Raw genomic sequence first — 17,372 nt, forward strand, 5'->3', positions numbered from 1 at the left:
CCTTGCAGTCTATAAAACTGTCAATCAGAATCATACAAGAGAGCCGAGCGCAGAGTTGAGTATGACTGCCTGAACGGGGGGAGACTGAATCTGCAGCCAGATGTCAGCAAGTCGAAATCCTGTGCGCGAGATAATGTTGTCGGACTTTCTTGACTTTAATAGAAAGTTCAGGCAAATTGATTAGGCCTTTTGATTGTACGTTTGAAATGTACAGAGACTAGGTCAGGGAATTGTTCTTTCTTTTCTTAAACTCGCACAGCATAACCAACAATGGCTCGGATGGCTTGGTTAAATCAATCAGGATTGTTAGTTTAAGGCCCGTATGTGAGGAAATGTATAATGACTGGGTGTTAGGTGATGAAAATGCTAATGCTCCATGCATCATTTGACTCGTGAAGGTCACAAGGTTACGCTAAAGAAATAGTCACGGGTGTAGCTACATTTTAAAGACTTATTTATTAAATGTATGGCAAAGACACAAATAAGTTATAATATTTTTATTTGTTAGAATTCTATCAGTGTTTGAACATTATTATTTAGAGAGCTAGTACATTTGTTCTACTTTCATGGCTAGCTTTTCACAAAACCCAAAAACAGTCTTGAGATCGGACTCACTCTCGTCTATATAACACTGTAACAGGGGAACTTTAGTTGTCAGAGAACAAGTTAGCAATGAAAGTGTGCATCTTAATGTCTTCTCAGTTATGTTCTCACAAAAATGGTAGCATTACATATAAACTCTTTAAAAATATACTTCTGTCAAATACCTTGACAACTACTATGTACACTACAAAAATAAATTTTCATATAAATAAATTATATGGCATACATTTATCTTTGTAACTGAAAACGACAAAACATCCACGCCAAAACAATGGGAAAAAAAATGGCAGTCTGTAAAAAAAAAACGAAACAACATTATTTTTTCCTTTTAAAATCCTCTAAGAGCTATGATGAATCTGTAAGGTAAATGTTATATACTCTTTTTTCCTATTTAACATTAGTAAGCACTTTATACAGATCAAAATCCATTATTGTAACAAAGAAACTGTAATAATAGTGTTTTCCAACAGACGTAAAAATCCCTGCATTGTTAAGAACTGGCATTATGACCATTATTGAACAAAACATCTTATTATACAAAAATATAAATATTGCAAAACAAATGTAAAAAAAAAAAAATTATAGAATATATATATTTATATATATATAAACATTACAATAGTTGCCAGCCATGATTTTTCTCCCATTTCTGCCAATGTGACATTTAGGAGAACACAAACACAACAAACAAACAAACAAACAACACAGAACAGCTCTCAAAGTCTTTGTCAAGAACAAACATATGTTTGACAGGAAGTCAATCTGGACGAGGGGGTCGCAGCAAACACAAACACACTGTTAAAAGACACACATGCCAGCTTCAGAGCCATGGAGGAGTGGGGGCTCCATGACCCTTGACCCTTAAAGCACTCGCATGCACCATTTGGCAGTTGAGGGGGGAACGTCCAATTAGTGTCACAGCGTTATGTTGTGGATTTTTACGAGGTGAGGTCAGCGCAGAGAACTGCTCGTGCTAAATTAGGGCCAGTAGTTGGGGTTTGTCATCGAGGAGGTCAACGAATTGACAAAAACCATCGTCATGATCTTTGCGGTTATGCGACACGCACCTTGAGATTGCTCGTTAGCATAGCTTATTAAAACAAAACAAAAGACCAAAAAAAAGTTACGTCACCAGAATCAGACCGGATATTGTTTTAACAGTAATATTTTAGCTTAAACCATGATTGAACAGAAATAATGCCGTACCGTAAAAACAAAGAAAAAAACGCTACAATGAAAACCCGAAATAACCGTCACATCACATTACCATAGTAATGCAAAGTTGGAGGCATGAGCAAATTTAGAGTGGCCGCATTTGACCGTTTTACAGTAAATAACTGGAATATGAAGAGAATACAAGAGACCAGAGAGAGTTCCAGTACAGAGGACAGAAAAACAGAGGCACAGTCACCCAACAATCACTCGTTTCCTTCTTCATTTCTGCTCAGCTAAATTCTCACGCATAGCGTGTTTCAATGTTAAACAGTATTTGTTTTTGTTTTTTTTCAACTACCACAGGTTTGTGATAAGCAAATTAAAATTAAAAAGCATAAACTCTAATGCTTCAATATACACAAAACGCAAACATCCAAACACACACACGCACGCACGCACGCTTAAACATCTGATGCTTGTCGGCAAACGACTGGATATTAATGTGAAGTTCTAGCATATGTCTGAACAAATATAATTTCCCTGAATGTGTCCTCTGAAAGTGAAAGTATCTGTGCAGTTTTGTACTGGTGTTCTGAACAGAAGTGTAACGTAAGTGCAATGGAACTGCCACAAACTCGTTCAACATATAATGTTAGGCCACTTGGTGTTTGTTCTTGTTAGTTAATATGCATCTGAGGGGTCTAGGGGGCCTGGACCAAAATATTCATGCATGCACACATACAACAACAAAAAACTGTACATTTTCATACTCTCACACGCACAGTTCTATAAAATTAGAGAAAATAATTGCATAGCATTATACAAACATTACAACAATATCATAAGCAGCAACGACTGTATGCTGAAATGTTTGTCAAGAATTAAGAAGTTTCCTTATGGCACAGATACCCAAATGATGGGTGGGCACTTGGAACACACCAACAAGTCTGACGATCCCGGTCAAATTATAGCTACTCTCATTCATTATTTACATTTGTGTACACATAAATACTTAGAAATATCTAACAATAATACACCAGGGTTATACAGTAACAGAGTCAAGCACCGAAATGGCGCCGCTGGTCAAAGTGTCCCCGCCATGCAGCACCATGTATTTATGCCACGCTGGCAGACAGATGTCCCATCTTTGGCTGTTTGAGCTTCAACATTCAACCACTGTGAAGACAAAGTAGGGGAAAAAACAGGTTTAATAGCAGTTAAATATTAATTAATGATAACAGATAAGATACCTGGTTAAGTCCATATAATTGAATCAAATCGAAAGGTGTTATTATTAGTAATTGTTTGTATTAGGATTTCTAATTCTATTATAAATAATGATGTGCTAAATAAGTGTTAGTGTCTTTAGTGTCACATGATCCTGCAGAAATCATTCCAAGATGATGATTTGCTGCTTGAGAGACTTTTCTTATAAAAAGCTGTGATGCTTAATATCATTTACTTCCTGTTTCAGTTTTTTAACACTACATAAGAGCTGGGATAAAATACAACCAACAGAACATTTAAAACTGAATCAAAAAGTTAAACAAACATCTTTAAGATGTTTTCTTTACATGTGAAATAAATAAAACAGTTACAAACTGAAAAAGGAAGTGTTTCTGGACCAGTGTTGTTTACATCTTGCAAAATGGTAAAAAGATATTCAAATATAATTAACTGTAACACTTCAAATATAAACACTAACTGTAACACTTTAAAATAAGGTTCCATTTGTTAACATTAGTTAACTATATTAGTAAACATTAACTAACGATTTCCTAATTTCAGCATTTACCAATACATTATTAAAATGAAAAGATCTATCAGTTTATATTATTTAATGGTTCTGATGAATAGAAAGCTCAAAAGAACAGTATTTACACTACCGTTCAGAAAAAAAAAGAAATAAATCCTGTTATTCAGTAATACTGTTCTTTTGAGCTTTCTATTCATCAAATAATCCTGAAAAAAAAATTAACACGGTTATAATATAGTATTAGATACATGGGTTTTAATTACATTTAGTTTTAATAAATATAAACTTAAACCTTAATATTAATATAATATTAAATATAAAAAAATATTAATAGTAAACTAAACCCTCAATATTTAATATTATTTAATATTATTTATTCATAGAGTGCATACATCTGCTGATTTGATGTGGACCGCTTTACTTGAATTCTGCCGTATAAGAAGCTCCCCAACTAACCTCAGCTGGAGGGTCTTGTGTGGCAGACACTGGGAGTGCCATATTCTAGATCATGCAGCTCCATGCCCTCCGCTTTTGAGCTGTTGTTGCTCTCGTCAAAGGGCACGTGAGGGTCGGAGAAGTGAGGGTCAGTGTAGACATCTTCTGAAGTGTGATAGCTGTCATTTGAGGGGTGGGATGGGTAGGTAGAGCTCTGGCCGGGCATCCCCGAATGAACGGCGACCGTCACCGAGGCCGAGGCTGTCACCGTTGTGATGGGCTGACCATAGGCAGGGCCTGTGGACGGCTGTGAAGGGTGAGAGTAAGGGTTGTGGGAACGGGGCCGATGGGCCCCTGAACGTTCCCGGTGGTTGGGGCCGGCACGGCTTCCTGGCTCAGGAGCGGTTTCAAAAGCATCCATGCGCGGCCTGTGAGGGGGAGGCGGGTGTCTGCTCCCAAAATCCCTCTTAGGGTCCCTGCTACAATATCGCTTTGACGACTGAGGTCCAGCATCCTGAGAACCGGGCAGATGGGTAGACCTGTAATGCCGCTGTGGTTGCTGCTGTCTAGAGTCATCCTGTGGAAAACATTGTAACAACGTTACTTCATTACGTTCCGTTTTTATGTAACATATATAGTGATATAAACACTCTACTCACTGAGTAAGAAGGACACATTGGCAATTCAACTTGACGACTGCCTTGTCGTCCCCCTGTGGCGATCTGCACCTCTTCCAGTCTGGCAGATCGCCCCCTGTTGGGCTGGAGGTCATATTGTTGAAGCTCTTGGCTAATGCCAGACACAGTAGTGTTGGAACCGTATTCTGAGTCTGAGGAGTCTGAACCTGCTCCAGGGGTCGCGTGACTGGGCCGCGTGGTGAAGCGGACCACCTGTGGGGGAGGCTCTGGAGACGGGGTGGGCAGCCGGCTTCGTCCGTCCGCTGGAGATATCTGAAAGTGTATTGGCAAATAAAATTTGTGGATGTCCTGTGATATTTGAAATATTTAACATCATCGCATAGTTTCGAATATTTACAGTGGCTCAGTTTAGCCACGCTTAAAAATGCTGATTGCTGACAGATATTTAAATGTTATGCTATTTTGTCTAAATAAATTTAAATTAAACTACAATCAAGCATTTTTAATGCTGCAAGTTAATTTAGGCATCAAAGCATTATAATGTACAGTATAAGAACGATTACATTAAACACTGTTTTTTAAAACATGAGTGTTTTTAAAATTGAACACTGTAAAGCCTGACATATGAAATTAGTCAAAAAATCTTTTTTTTTTAAATGGAACAGTTTATTGAACTTTTAGACAATATATATATATATATATATATATATATATATATATATATATATATATATATATAAATGCAAGTAAACCTAAATTGAAATATTACTTAAGTTATTCTTAGGTATAATACACTGTAAAAAGACATGTATCATGACCTGAAGTGGGTCCGTATAGCACTATGTATGGTATTGTGAAGGCGTTATGCAGGATAACTTAACAGGAGCAATCCTCTTACCTCAGGATAAGGGCCAAAGTAGGACAACAAGACTGGGAGCAGCACCAGTCCATTCAGGACCCCTAATACTGTTAGGATGGCCAAAACAGCGAAGAAATACCTGTAAATACACAGCAAAAAACACAGGAACTTTACTGCCATGACTCAAGCACAGAGCAAAAGTCACTCAAACATTCGCACACAAAAAGACTTTAGTCGGGTTTGGTTTTAAACAAAATTACCTTGTGCCAGAGAAAGTCTCCAAAGAGGTCTTTTAGAAAGCAGCACAGAGAAGCAGAGGACATAATTAGTTGGTTAATTCAAAAGGATGGAAAATAGGGAAGGAAAAAGAGAGAGGGTTTTCTTTTCTCTTTTTTCTAGGGGTGAGTGGAGTACAAGCAAACACAGGGAAAAGCAAAACGGGAAGGAATGTGGAGTACAGGCTTGCAAGAGAAGAGAGGCAAAGCACAAAGGGACAGGGGCCTCTCTCGCTCTTTAAAAAAAGAACGCAGAAGCAAACAAATGAAGTGAACGGTATAGAATTTAAACAATTTAGTCTAGGAGGAAGAGACGAGAGGAAAGACTACAGGCCCCTTTTGCCTGGCCTCGAGCACATTCACTTTCCCTCTCTTTCTTTCTCTATCAGTCTTTCTATGCTAAGCCCCTGTGAAATTTCCCTGCCTTTTACAATCCCCTGCTCTAATTAAATCTCTAGAGTATCAGGTAAGACCCCCCAATCTCCTCGACAAATCCCTCCCTCCTGTCCTCCTTCGCTCCCTCGCTCTTTCTCTCTTCTTCATTATGGCCAGCTTTCTTTCCTTCGCTACTCCAGCAATGCATCGGTGTAAATTGCTGCAGCTCAAATTGCAGTTGCAGTTGAGAAATACTGGGATGAGGACACTTTTTCTGGATATTTTCTTTATGATATATATTTTTTTTCCTTTTTGATCCTTATATCCAGATAATGAAATTTCTGTTTAAAATTACCATTACTAAATGTATGCACTGCGAAAAAAAAAAAAAATCAATCAATGCATTTTCTTATTTTCCAATAAATTATCTAAACCGTTTTAAAACAAGACTAATTTATTTGAGCTGAGCTCAAAAGAGAACAATGTCTCTTTTCATAAAATATACACTGAATATGTACACACATATATATTCACATAAATTAGATAGATAGATAGATAGATAGATAGATAGATAGATAGATAGATAGATAGATAGATAGATAGATAGATAGATAGATAGATAGATAGATAGATAGATAGATAGATAGATAGGAGATACACCAGTTATGTTTTTAAGGAACATTTATAAAAGCTACTTAAAATGTCCTAATTCAACTAAGGCCTAATAAATCCTGGCTTAATCTAAACCCTGTCTGTGGAACCGGGCCTTCTTATCTTCTCCAAACACACAAATAATGTTAGATTGATCTTTAAAAAAAATGTAAAAGATAAAATATAAAGAGTTAAATAAAGTAAATCAATTAAATATTCTTAAAGGGATACTCCACTTTTTTGGGAAATAAAGTGCCCCACTCCCCCAGAGTTAAACAGTTGAGTTTTACCGTTTTCGAATGTATTCGGCCGATTTTTTGATATTTAGAAGAACATCAGTAACTGGACAGTTTCTGGTCTCATTGACTTCCATAGTATATTTTTTTCCTACTATGGAAGTCAATGAGACCAGAAACTGTCCAGTTACTGATATTCTTCTAAATATCAAAAAAATCGGCTTAATGGATTTGAAAATGGTAAAACTCAACTGTTTAACTCTGTGGGAGTGGTAAAATGAGCCTATTTCCAAAAAAAGTGGAGTATCCCTTTAATAACTTAATTTTGCATTATAAACATTTTTTGCATACATTTATATATGGATATTTTTACTGGAAAACCAATTTTTGTAGTGATATCAAAGGTACTGCATGGGTGAAATATACATTTAAACCATACTTTTTACTGGAATAAACATGTGAATGCATGTGTGGGAGAGACAGTGAATACATTAGCGAAGGCCTGCCAGCTGGTATGCAGCACAGCTGCACCTCAGACTAAACCCACAGACACATTTATAACTGATGCTGCTCTTGCTCGGCCTCCCCAGGTTTACAAGCCGCTCCTCAGACTCAAACAATGTCCTGTTACGGCCGCACGAGATGGGCTTCTCACTAGAGAACCACAGACCTGGCACTCTAGGCTCACTCGCTTTATGTCGTTTGGGAGGATTCGTATGTCTGGTTCAAGGGAACAGCTACCACAGTGTTTAACCAAGCAGACGCCACTTGTTTGGGGAGAGAGTGGAGAGAGAAGCCAGCCTGGTATTATTTAGGCTTATGTTTGAAACAAAACAAAACAAAAAAGTTTGGATCTTTAGACTATGTCTGCATTTCATCAAGTGAATCGCATGAATCGCACTTTTGGGTTTGTGTTTGGCTCTTGTTATACCACACGAAAGGCAGAACTCACAAACAGATCAATAGCTACAACTCAACAGACATCGTAGGTCGAACCACTCGGAAAGTCACAGACTCCAAGCTAAATGTTCGTGTTGATGAGTGATTTAAGCCGGTGTGCTTTTCTACGGATGAGAGCGATTCCTTCAGACTGCCTGAAGCAACAAAAGAGTTTTATGTTCTTCAACTTTGAACTTTTAAGACGTCGCATGAAGTGTTTCCTGAACCAAGAGCTGTTCTCGAAAGCCACCTCTCCCAAGCGAAACCTCGCAGAGCAACACGTCCGATCTGTTTAGATTCAAAACATTAGCGGACCTGACGGAGCAAAGTCAGGGAAACATTTATTCCTGCAAGGCTATAAAAATACAGCCTGCGTTTTTTGTTTTTTTCCATATCTTCGGAGGCCAGGGGGTTTTGTTTGATGAAAAAACAGTAGTTGCGTTTCAATGGGAGCCCATGAGAGGGACTGGGGCCCAATGTGGTCTGCGGAGAGAGTGTGTGATTGCTCTGAACTTGTGTGTGTATTATTTTTCTGGCATGCTACTTTAGATCCACAGTGATTTGAGGGTGGAGGGCTGTGGTGGTTTTCCAGTCCTCTAATAAGAATGAGCTACTGCAGACATTTGTTCTTTCTCTCCCATAGATACTTACCACTCAAACACTCATGACTCAGTTTGATATAAGTGTGATTTGAATTTCAGCACAATGATAGTCTCGATACCGCTCCAAGAAACAATAAATTAGCGTATCTGTTCGGACTCATCTGAGGACGGGAAGGACATAAAACATGAAGCAATTGCAAAGTTACTGATTTAGATCCTCTAAGTAGCAGTGTGTGTCACTCCTCATTTCCACTCCTCGACATGCTGCAAAATAACCCCCGGGCCCTCTCTGTGCTCAGCTTGTAAATGTCTTTGCAGGGCCGTTGAAAAAAAAAAGATTACAGAAAACATAGGAGAGCCTCAAGCTCTGTGAAGACAGACAGGAAAGATACATGCTCATGTTGAACATGAAGGGAGGTTGGTTAAAAATGAGAAGAGAGTCAGGAAAACATTTACATCGTGTCCTAACCAGGCGTGATGTGACAAAATACTGTTAACAGTCGCTGTCAAGCCAGCTATGATGAGCAAAGACCAGCAAATTTTGTCATTGTGTGTCAAGCAGGTTTGGTTGGGCTTTGTTTATGTTCACTGATCAATGTTTATATGTGAATAAAAGCCTAAATCAAATCTCAAGCGATAAAATCTCTTTCGAAAATTTTAAATCCTCAATTCTTATGGATTACTTTTTACTATCTTAAAGGGATAGTTCACTTTGAAATTAATTTTTGATATGTTTTAGCTTACCTCAAGGGCATCCAAGATGTAGGTGTCTTTGTTTCCACAGTATTTTCAATTTTGACATTTTTCATTCAAACCGTTGTTGCCTATCAGTTATACACTGGAGGCAAAGGGGGTCCACCAAAAAGCATGCACAGAGAAGTCAAAATTAAACATGATTTAATGACTCGTAAATGTAAGTACACATTGATGGCCTAAGACACGAAACGAGCGGTTTTTGTGAGAAAACGAACAGGATTTATATCGTTTTTACCTCTTGTAATCCAAGTGATCTGAATCAGTTGTGCAATGTCCAAATGAACCGAACTGAATCAGTTCAATGTTACGCCGGAAGTGATCGCTTGCGTGACGTCACTTAATATTTACACAGAGATTTCGGAAGTTTTACCTTTTACTAAACATATTTAGATATACCGAAATCGTCTTCCATTGCGGTTTCCCATATATCTAAATATGTTTAGTGAAAGGTAAAACTTCCGAAATCTGTGTGTAAACAAAGAGTGACGTAGGCGCGCAAGCGATCACTTCCAGCACATGCGCAGACCGAAGCGCCCGTGCCGTCATATCATTTTGTCATGGCTATGATTACAAGAGGTAAAACGATATAAATACTGTTCGTTTTCTCACAAAAACCGCTCGTTTCGTGTCTTAGGCCATCAATGTGAACTTACATTTACGAGTCATTAAATCATGTTTAATTTTGACTTCTCTGTGCATGCTTTTTGGTGGACCCCCTTAGCCTCCAGTGTATGACTGATAGACAACAACGGTTTGACTGAAAAATGTCAAAATTGAAAATACTGTGGAAACAAAGACACCTACATCTTGGATGCCCTTGAGGTAAGCTAAAACATTGAAATTAATTTCAAAGTGAACTATCCCTTTAAAGTACATTTAATGTACTACAATCTGTGTGGCAGAAAGGGATTGAAAAATACATGTCTGCAGTATTTACCTGACTATGAAGTCGAACTCTGACCCTGCCAGCATCAAGACTCCTAACAGGGTGGAAAACGCTCCATCCAGCACAGGGGCAAACATGTGCTCAAGTGCTAGAATGGCTCGTTTGTTCCTGTCGCCGATGGCTGTGAGGAATGCCTGAGAAGAAAACATAACAAATATGATCGATAAATCACCCAGACCAATAATAATAATAATAATGAGTGAACTATATATAGTCGCAATTGTGAGATAAAAAAGATGCAATTACGAGAAATACTCACTAGTGCCACATGGACGGTAAACTCCACACCGATGCCGACAGAAGCGATGAGGATGACAACGGGCACAGCGCTCAGCTTGATGCCGATCAATCCCATCATGCCAAACAGCTCCACCGTCATCAAAGACAACACCAACACCTGTTGAAGAGGACCGGCAAACATAAATCCATCGTCCTAGTTCTTTTCGAAAACACAAGGAGCCATACTTTACATAGATTAAAGTAAAGTACGGCTCGGGTTAGATGGGTCAGCTTAGATAAAGTGCTGTGGAATGTGGGAAAATGTCTGCTCTTCAGATGGGCTCTTTTGCGACGCTTTCATATGGAGCTGAACTCGGGCTATGATCTGGTAAAGTAAATGCCATAATCAGCTGATGAGTCTTGGGTTACTTGGGGGCCTAGCTGCCTTTGAAGAGGGATGAAGAGGACAGAGAGAGGGCCAACGGAGGGGAGTTTGGGGGCTGGGAGGGCATGGCAAATGAAAGGGAGGGGGGTCGAGCATTGCGGAAGTGGGGACGTATGGAGTTTAAGGGGGCCGCTGGTGGTCTGGGACAAAAGCGCAAAGGTAAAAGCTGAAGCAGGGCTATAACTTTCCCTTTCAAGTGTCCAGTAAAGTAAAAGGATGAAGCCGCTATCCTGTCAGACAGAGTTGGATCAGTCAGATGGCTTAAACACTGCCCCTAATAAAACAGAAACCATCAAAATGTGGCTGACAGACTGTGGGAAAGAAAGTTAGGCCTCACGCACATTTGAGCAGGAACAGCAGCGTTTATATATATATATATATATATATATATATATATATATATATATATATATATATATATATATATATGTGTGTGTGGAGTGATATAGTTGCTGTGGTAACCTCTCATTTCCCCATTTATTTTAGAGAAATGTCTCAAAAAGCCTCATGTAGACTAAACAAACTGGCTCTGACAGTATAAGATAAACACAAAGCACAGGGCTGTACAAACACAGCTTCTCTTCAGCTATTCCTGCCTGCCCTCCCCTGTCTTGCTCTAAATTGTGCACATTTAATTACTTCCAAACCTCTTGTACATCACAGTCCTTCACAGAATAATGAGGACGACGTTATGAAAGCTTGTTTCCACTTCAGAGTACAAAAATAATTAAATGTAATTGTAAGGAACTTGTACTTGTACTACATTTTAAGACTAGTAGAAATATGTGCAATTAGTGTTTTAAAGGTGGTATAATGAAAATAGATGCAGTTTTGAAATATATACAGTAGGTGCAGTTATGAAATATAAATTTGGTTGTGAGGAATAGTCACGATTTCAATAAATAAAACATAAACTATAAAGCTATAATTGTGAAATATAAATTGTGCAATTGCTAAAAATTAGGTCATTATTACCTTTTATTTTGTGGGGAAGAAAACTGAGTAAATAGATATTAACGGATGATGAAGTTTAGTGAAGGACTGAGGATAAGAAGAATTTGAAAGAATAGCATTAATTGAACCTTATGATGCATGTACCGTTGAATAACCGAAACGATTATTTGAAAAGGTTTCTTTTTACTCCAAAACAGGACTATAATATTTCAAAAGGTTGACATTTGAGAGAGTAGTAAGAATGAAATAAAAATATATAAAACCATAGATATACAGTATGAAATATTTTATTTAGTTATCTATATATTTATCTTTATATATTGCCACTTAAGACCTGATTAAACCAAGTCCAGTCTACGAAAGTAAAACATTTTTGAAAATATTTTTTATAGATTTGTGCCAAAACAACTTTCACCAAGTCTGACGTCTCTAAAAACATTTTTGATACAAAAAAAAAAAAAAAAAAAAAAAAAACCCCGACCTAACAGATAATTTCAGTGGATATTTCAGATCATGAAGGAGTTGGAGGAGTTCAGACTTGGTATGTACAAGCCTTCAATGTACATACACAGATAGAGCCAAGTCTGTGATTACACAAAACCCTGACACATCATAAGGAGAAACTCACTATGATTCCCGCAGTCCAGGGGTTGAGCAGGAAGACGGCGCACACTAGAAAGGTGCAGGCCAGCACAACGCTGATGGACAGCAGGAGCCAGTGACGCAGGCCTACGTACTGCTCCCAGAAGAGGAAGGGGTAGCCGTTGGGGTAGCTGGGCAGGCCCTGGCGGCTGTAGTTGCTGCAGATGGCACGAACACTCTCGATGGCCTCCACGAACTGTGGCGTCTCACGAAGCCCGTTGAGGTAGAAGGGAAACTGTGCATATTCGATGGGCTCAGCGGCCGGAACTGCAGACATAAAGACAAAGATGTCCATACAAATTAGATAATTATTAGTACATTTTACTTTTACAACAAGCCACATGACCTGTCTGTCACTCTTTGAGAGTCTTGGTTGGCATAAAGGACGTCTAGTGTTCTCAAAGTGACAGACTGCACCTATTAAACATGACGATTTCTTTACCGCCGCAGGAGGAAAAGAGCGCTAAATTACCAGCTATCAAATCTCGACATGCAGCCGAGTGTCAATCCCGACGATGATCTGCTGTAATTATGTTGTCAAAAATCTGCACTGAAATATCGCACCGCTCCTCTCTGGAACGAACACGCGCGCGGACGACCATCAAACGTCTCAGTATTGCCAAATTCATGCTGACAGTTATCACCTGTCATCAAAGCTTGTGTGCACTGCAGGGCTTTCAGCAGCAGGCCTGGAATGAGTCATCACTCTGGCTACTGGACTTGGATAAGCGGCAGTCTTAAAACCACAAATAAAATCAGAAGAATGTGACCCAGAATGACTAGCGCTCCAGAGGTGTGTGTGTGTGTGTGAGAGCATCTGTGAAGGGCGTGTGGGTGGAAGGGAGGGAATATCTGAGTGTGTGTGTTCCAGTGCCTGAAGGGGTCAGGCAGGACCACTTGCTAAACATGCTTTTGCCCCGTTATAATCTCCACTATAAATTTCCATCAGGACGGGAGTTGGACGTCTGCCAGCCTGCTGTGGGGGCTCCGACTCGGGAGAGGCCGTTTCAGCTTGTTATCCAGTCACATTTTCCCCGAGCGCCCACTGTGTACTGCACACACACAATGTACACAAGCTCACGCAGCCCAGTGCTGCTGTTAACTTAAAAAATGCAACTACATTTGGAATGAACCCACTTTCGCCGTCTGAACTTCATAAACGATACACAAGTCATTTAGTTGTGGAAAAGCTCAGTTGACCATTAATAACCAAATTTCAAAACTTCATATGTAACAGAATACATTTAATCATATTATTATAATAATATTAGTTAATATTATTAGAAATTGTAATATATTTAGGTATGTGTATACACGTTTTTTTAGTATTATTATTATTATTTTCATTTATATTGTATCTGTGATATATGTGGAAATCTATTGTCTAAGCTACTGGATGCCTTAAATTTCCCTTAGGATAAATATAGTATCAATCAATCATAATCATACTCCTAGTCTTAATATGAACAATGTTTAAAAGTTATTGATTTATTTTAAACATGCACTGATGAATTGTTTCAGATTTTTTTTTTTTTTTTTTTTATAAAATAAAAACTCATCGCTTCATGTTTAAAGAATACAATTTAAATTTAAATTATGTCTACAAGCCCTATTATTTGGTAAGCCGAAAAATAACGTCTAGTCCTATAATTTATTTTTTAACTATCCTGTTTTTACAATCAAATAGGTAAAATTACGGACGTAAACGCCATTTCATGTTGATGTTTATCATTTAACACAAAAAAATTATATCCAACCAAATAAGACTTGAATAAAGGAAAATCCCCAAAATGACAGCAGGTTTATTCACAGGTTTAAGATGTCTAAACTTCCAAACCACTAATGTAAACTGAGCATAACTCAACCACGTAATGCATTAATGACATCTTCTGCAGGTTGGGATGAAATCATTATGCTCACAAAGCATAGGCACTGAGGATAACAGGATAAGATCAACAAAATTCAGCATATTAAAATGATGAACATTACATTTGGTTACATCGACTCATTGTAATGTTTCTGGCCCCTTGGACTGGTGATAAATGAATCAGAAAGTACTCACTGTTGAGTCTGCTGACAGGAATGGAGTCTGTCCTGTCATGGATCCACTCAGGAGGGTGCGGACGGATGTTGGCCTGGGATGCGGAGTAGGCAACCGGGTCATTGCTCACCCAGGCAGATAAATAAATATAGAAGGCGTTTGGGTTGATTATCCCGTCGGCACCCACCAACCGCTGTCTGGTTAGCTGGTGATTAAAAAAAAGAAAGAAAAAGTAAAATTAGTAACTGTTTAACATGGTTTGTCTGCTCACTTTAACTATGTCTAGAAAAGGCTTTTACACCAATGTATGTACTACATAATCGAGCATTGTGAATGCCCACCAGCACTGCGGCAATCTCTGCTTCTCACCTAGCTACCTCCTGTGAAGGCAAAGTCATTACGGCATCACACTCAATGCCATCCATGCTTCTCAAGAAAATAAATCTACAGTTTCCCAGCCAGGAGTTGGGGGTCAGTGTGTGTGTGTGTGTGGTGGGGGGTGAGGGATCAGGGTGTGTGGTAGAAATGCGAGCGAGTGAGAGAAAAATTGCTTGAGTTAGTGTAACAATAAAAAAATTGGCCTGAGTCCCTGAGCGCGTCTGTGTGCAGTTAACCTTGCTGTTAACACTGGAGGAAATGCCACCCAGCAAATGGAGGTAAGCTATAAAAATAACACAGCATCTGTACAAATGTTGCAAACACTTGCTTCTCCTGACCCCTATGGATACCCACAAAGCCCGGCGCCACAGACGGCTCCTGCCGTGAAGGCAAAAATAGGGTTTTCGATAGGACAAGTAAAAATTTAAAACAAGTAAAACTGTCTGAAAGGAACAAAAAATCTTGAGATTAAATAAAAAAAAAAATAATAAATTAGATTTTTTTTCTTGTTTAAAAATAAATAACGGTTTGCCACGCACTTTCACAGCGGTTCTTAAAACTGACGATGCTTGTATAATATGGTTTGTTGTAAATAATTATAACAAAGCGTCAGTGTTGGGTAAGTTACTCTAAAAAAGTAATTAATTACTAGTTACTAATTACCTCTTCAACAGTGTAATTAGATTACTGCACTAATTACTCTCTTTAAAAAGTATTTAATTACTTTCAAAATCCCATATCAATCTCAACCAGCTGAATAATACAAGGATAGACATGAATCTGTTTTAATTCTTTCAAATAAATACTATAAAATTGCATGAATTATCCTTAAACTGACCAAGGTGGAGAAGGTTACATTATAAAAACATACTTTTTAACATCAGACAATACATTTTGATGTTAAACCCACTATTGTTTTATGTCTGATCTCAAGACATTTCACACTTTTTTCATACATATTTTATAATAATTCATACGAATTTGTACGAGTGCGGTCGTACGATTTAGACACCTCATAAAATGTATATGAATCGCTGTGAGATCGGATTGATCTATACACAGTATTTACCTCAATTACATCAGAACTGTAATTAAATTACAGATAAATGAAGAGTAATCCCTTACTTTACATTTTCAAGGGAAAAGTAATTAAATTACAGTAACTAATTACTTAGTAATTAGTTACACCCAACACTGCAAAGCATAAAGTTTGACTAATGTACGTTTCTGTCGATGGGGACGCATTGTGGATTCCCAATCCGTTACAACAGCGATGATCAAAAACATGATTCGATACGAGTGCCGAGTATTTATATCGATTTTTTTTCTCTTTTTGTTCTTACATTGCATGTAAAAATTCTGGCAAGTATAATAAAACATTTTTACTAGACAATGGTGACTGGAGCCTCATGGTGACTCAGTGAGCCTTATCGAACCTCAATGGTGACTCTGTGTGTCTGTAGAGGGTTGTGATTTATCATAGTAATCACAAAGATGAGGGGAAAAATGTTTAAATAAAAATGAAAATCTGAAATAAAAATAGTAGATGAGTAAAAAAATGTCTTATTCATAAAATGTAAATTTAATAAAATAAATATCTAAAATTGAAAGTTTATCATTTTGTATAGATTTTCTGTTTAACGAATTAAATTTTTATATATATATATATATATATATATATATATATATATATATATATATATATATAATAAAAAATATAAAAAGGAAAAAGAAGTACAAGTTTTAAGGTGACCAAGACTCAAGAGACAGGCAGCATGTGATTCCCGCCTCTGTATACACTGAAAGTGGACATGGCAGCACTTCCAAGAGAAGGGAATAAGCGGGAGGCGGGACAGAAAAAAGCGGACCTGGATTCCAAAGATCTGGATTGCATTAAGCAGCAGGATGCGCAACAACTGTATGTCTTCAAGCTGTCACGGGAAGCACACAGTGCAAAGCTGGCGGCCTCCTGGCCCACTGCCGCCCCTCTTCCCTCACAGGCAGAGGAAATGACATCACAGGGCCGCACACCAACACAGATCGACTGGCTTTTCTTTCCCTTTCAGCAGTAGTTCAGCACAATAATTACCACTTGAAAACAACAAAAATGCAAATCATTTCTGGTCTTATGTGTGCATTGCCAATAACCTGACAAAACGACACAATCTCAAACACACACACTCTTTCTCGCCGTCATACGCTCCACACCTCCCACCCTTTAGTCCCTCTGGTATATGGTATGCCTTGTATTTTTCATATTTTTGCTCTACTCTTGCCTGACATTTCATGCTAGGCAGCAACTGGAAACTGTTAATGTGTTAACCTGTTATGTTTTGTGTGTGTGTGTGTGTGTGTGCGTGCAGTGGTTTCTTTCTTGACAAGGCCCCTCTGAAGAGTCCTGAAAAGGTTGCATAGGCTGAGCTTTAGGCCTGCAGCAAGAAACTGGAACAAATGGTTTAAATGAAGA

General features: G+C 38.3%; 1 protein-coding gene across 2 annotated transcripts in view; it reads right to left on the bottom strand.

Moving 5' to 3' along the window:
- Positions 1-482: 482 nt before the first annotated feature.
- ptch1 (patched 1) overlaps positions 483-17,372 on the bottom strand; it is a 63,347-nt gene continuing 46,457 nt past the window's right edge. The window contains exons 17-24 of one of the 2 annotated variants that reach the window (XM_039679968.2): positions 14,549-14,732; positions 12,473-12,753; positions 10,486-10,623; positions 10,218-10,360; positions 5,486-5,585; positions 4,609-4,899; positions 3,971-4,526; positions 483-2,934 (exon numbers count right to left, since the gene is read on the bottom strand). In XM_039679968.2, coding sequence (XP_039535902.2) covers positions 3,972-4,526; positions 4,609-4,899; positions 5,486-5,585; positions 10,218-10,360; positions 10,486-10,623; positions 12,473-12,753; positions 14,549-14,732 — 1,692 coding nt within the window. In that variant the 3' untranslated portion in view covers positions 483-2,934; position 3,971. Of the gene's footprint in view, positions 2,935-3,970; positions 4,527-4,608; positions 4,900-5,485; positions 5,586-5,706; positions 5,736-10,217; positions 10,361-10,485; positions 10,624-12,472; positions 12,754-14,548; positions 14,733-17,372 lie in introns of those variants that run through there. The other variant, XR_016146504.1, reaches the window with a different exon arrangement.

The sequence above is a fragment of the Pimephales promelas genome, chromosome 14 (assembly GCF_988280905.1).
Source record: "Pimephales promelas chromosome 14, fPimPro1.hap1.1, whole genome shotgun sequence".
Lineage (NCBI taxonomy): Eukaryota > Metazoa > Chordata > Actinopteri > Cypriniformes > Leuciscidae > Pimephales > Pimephales promelas.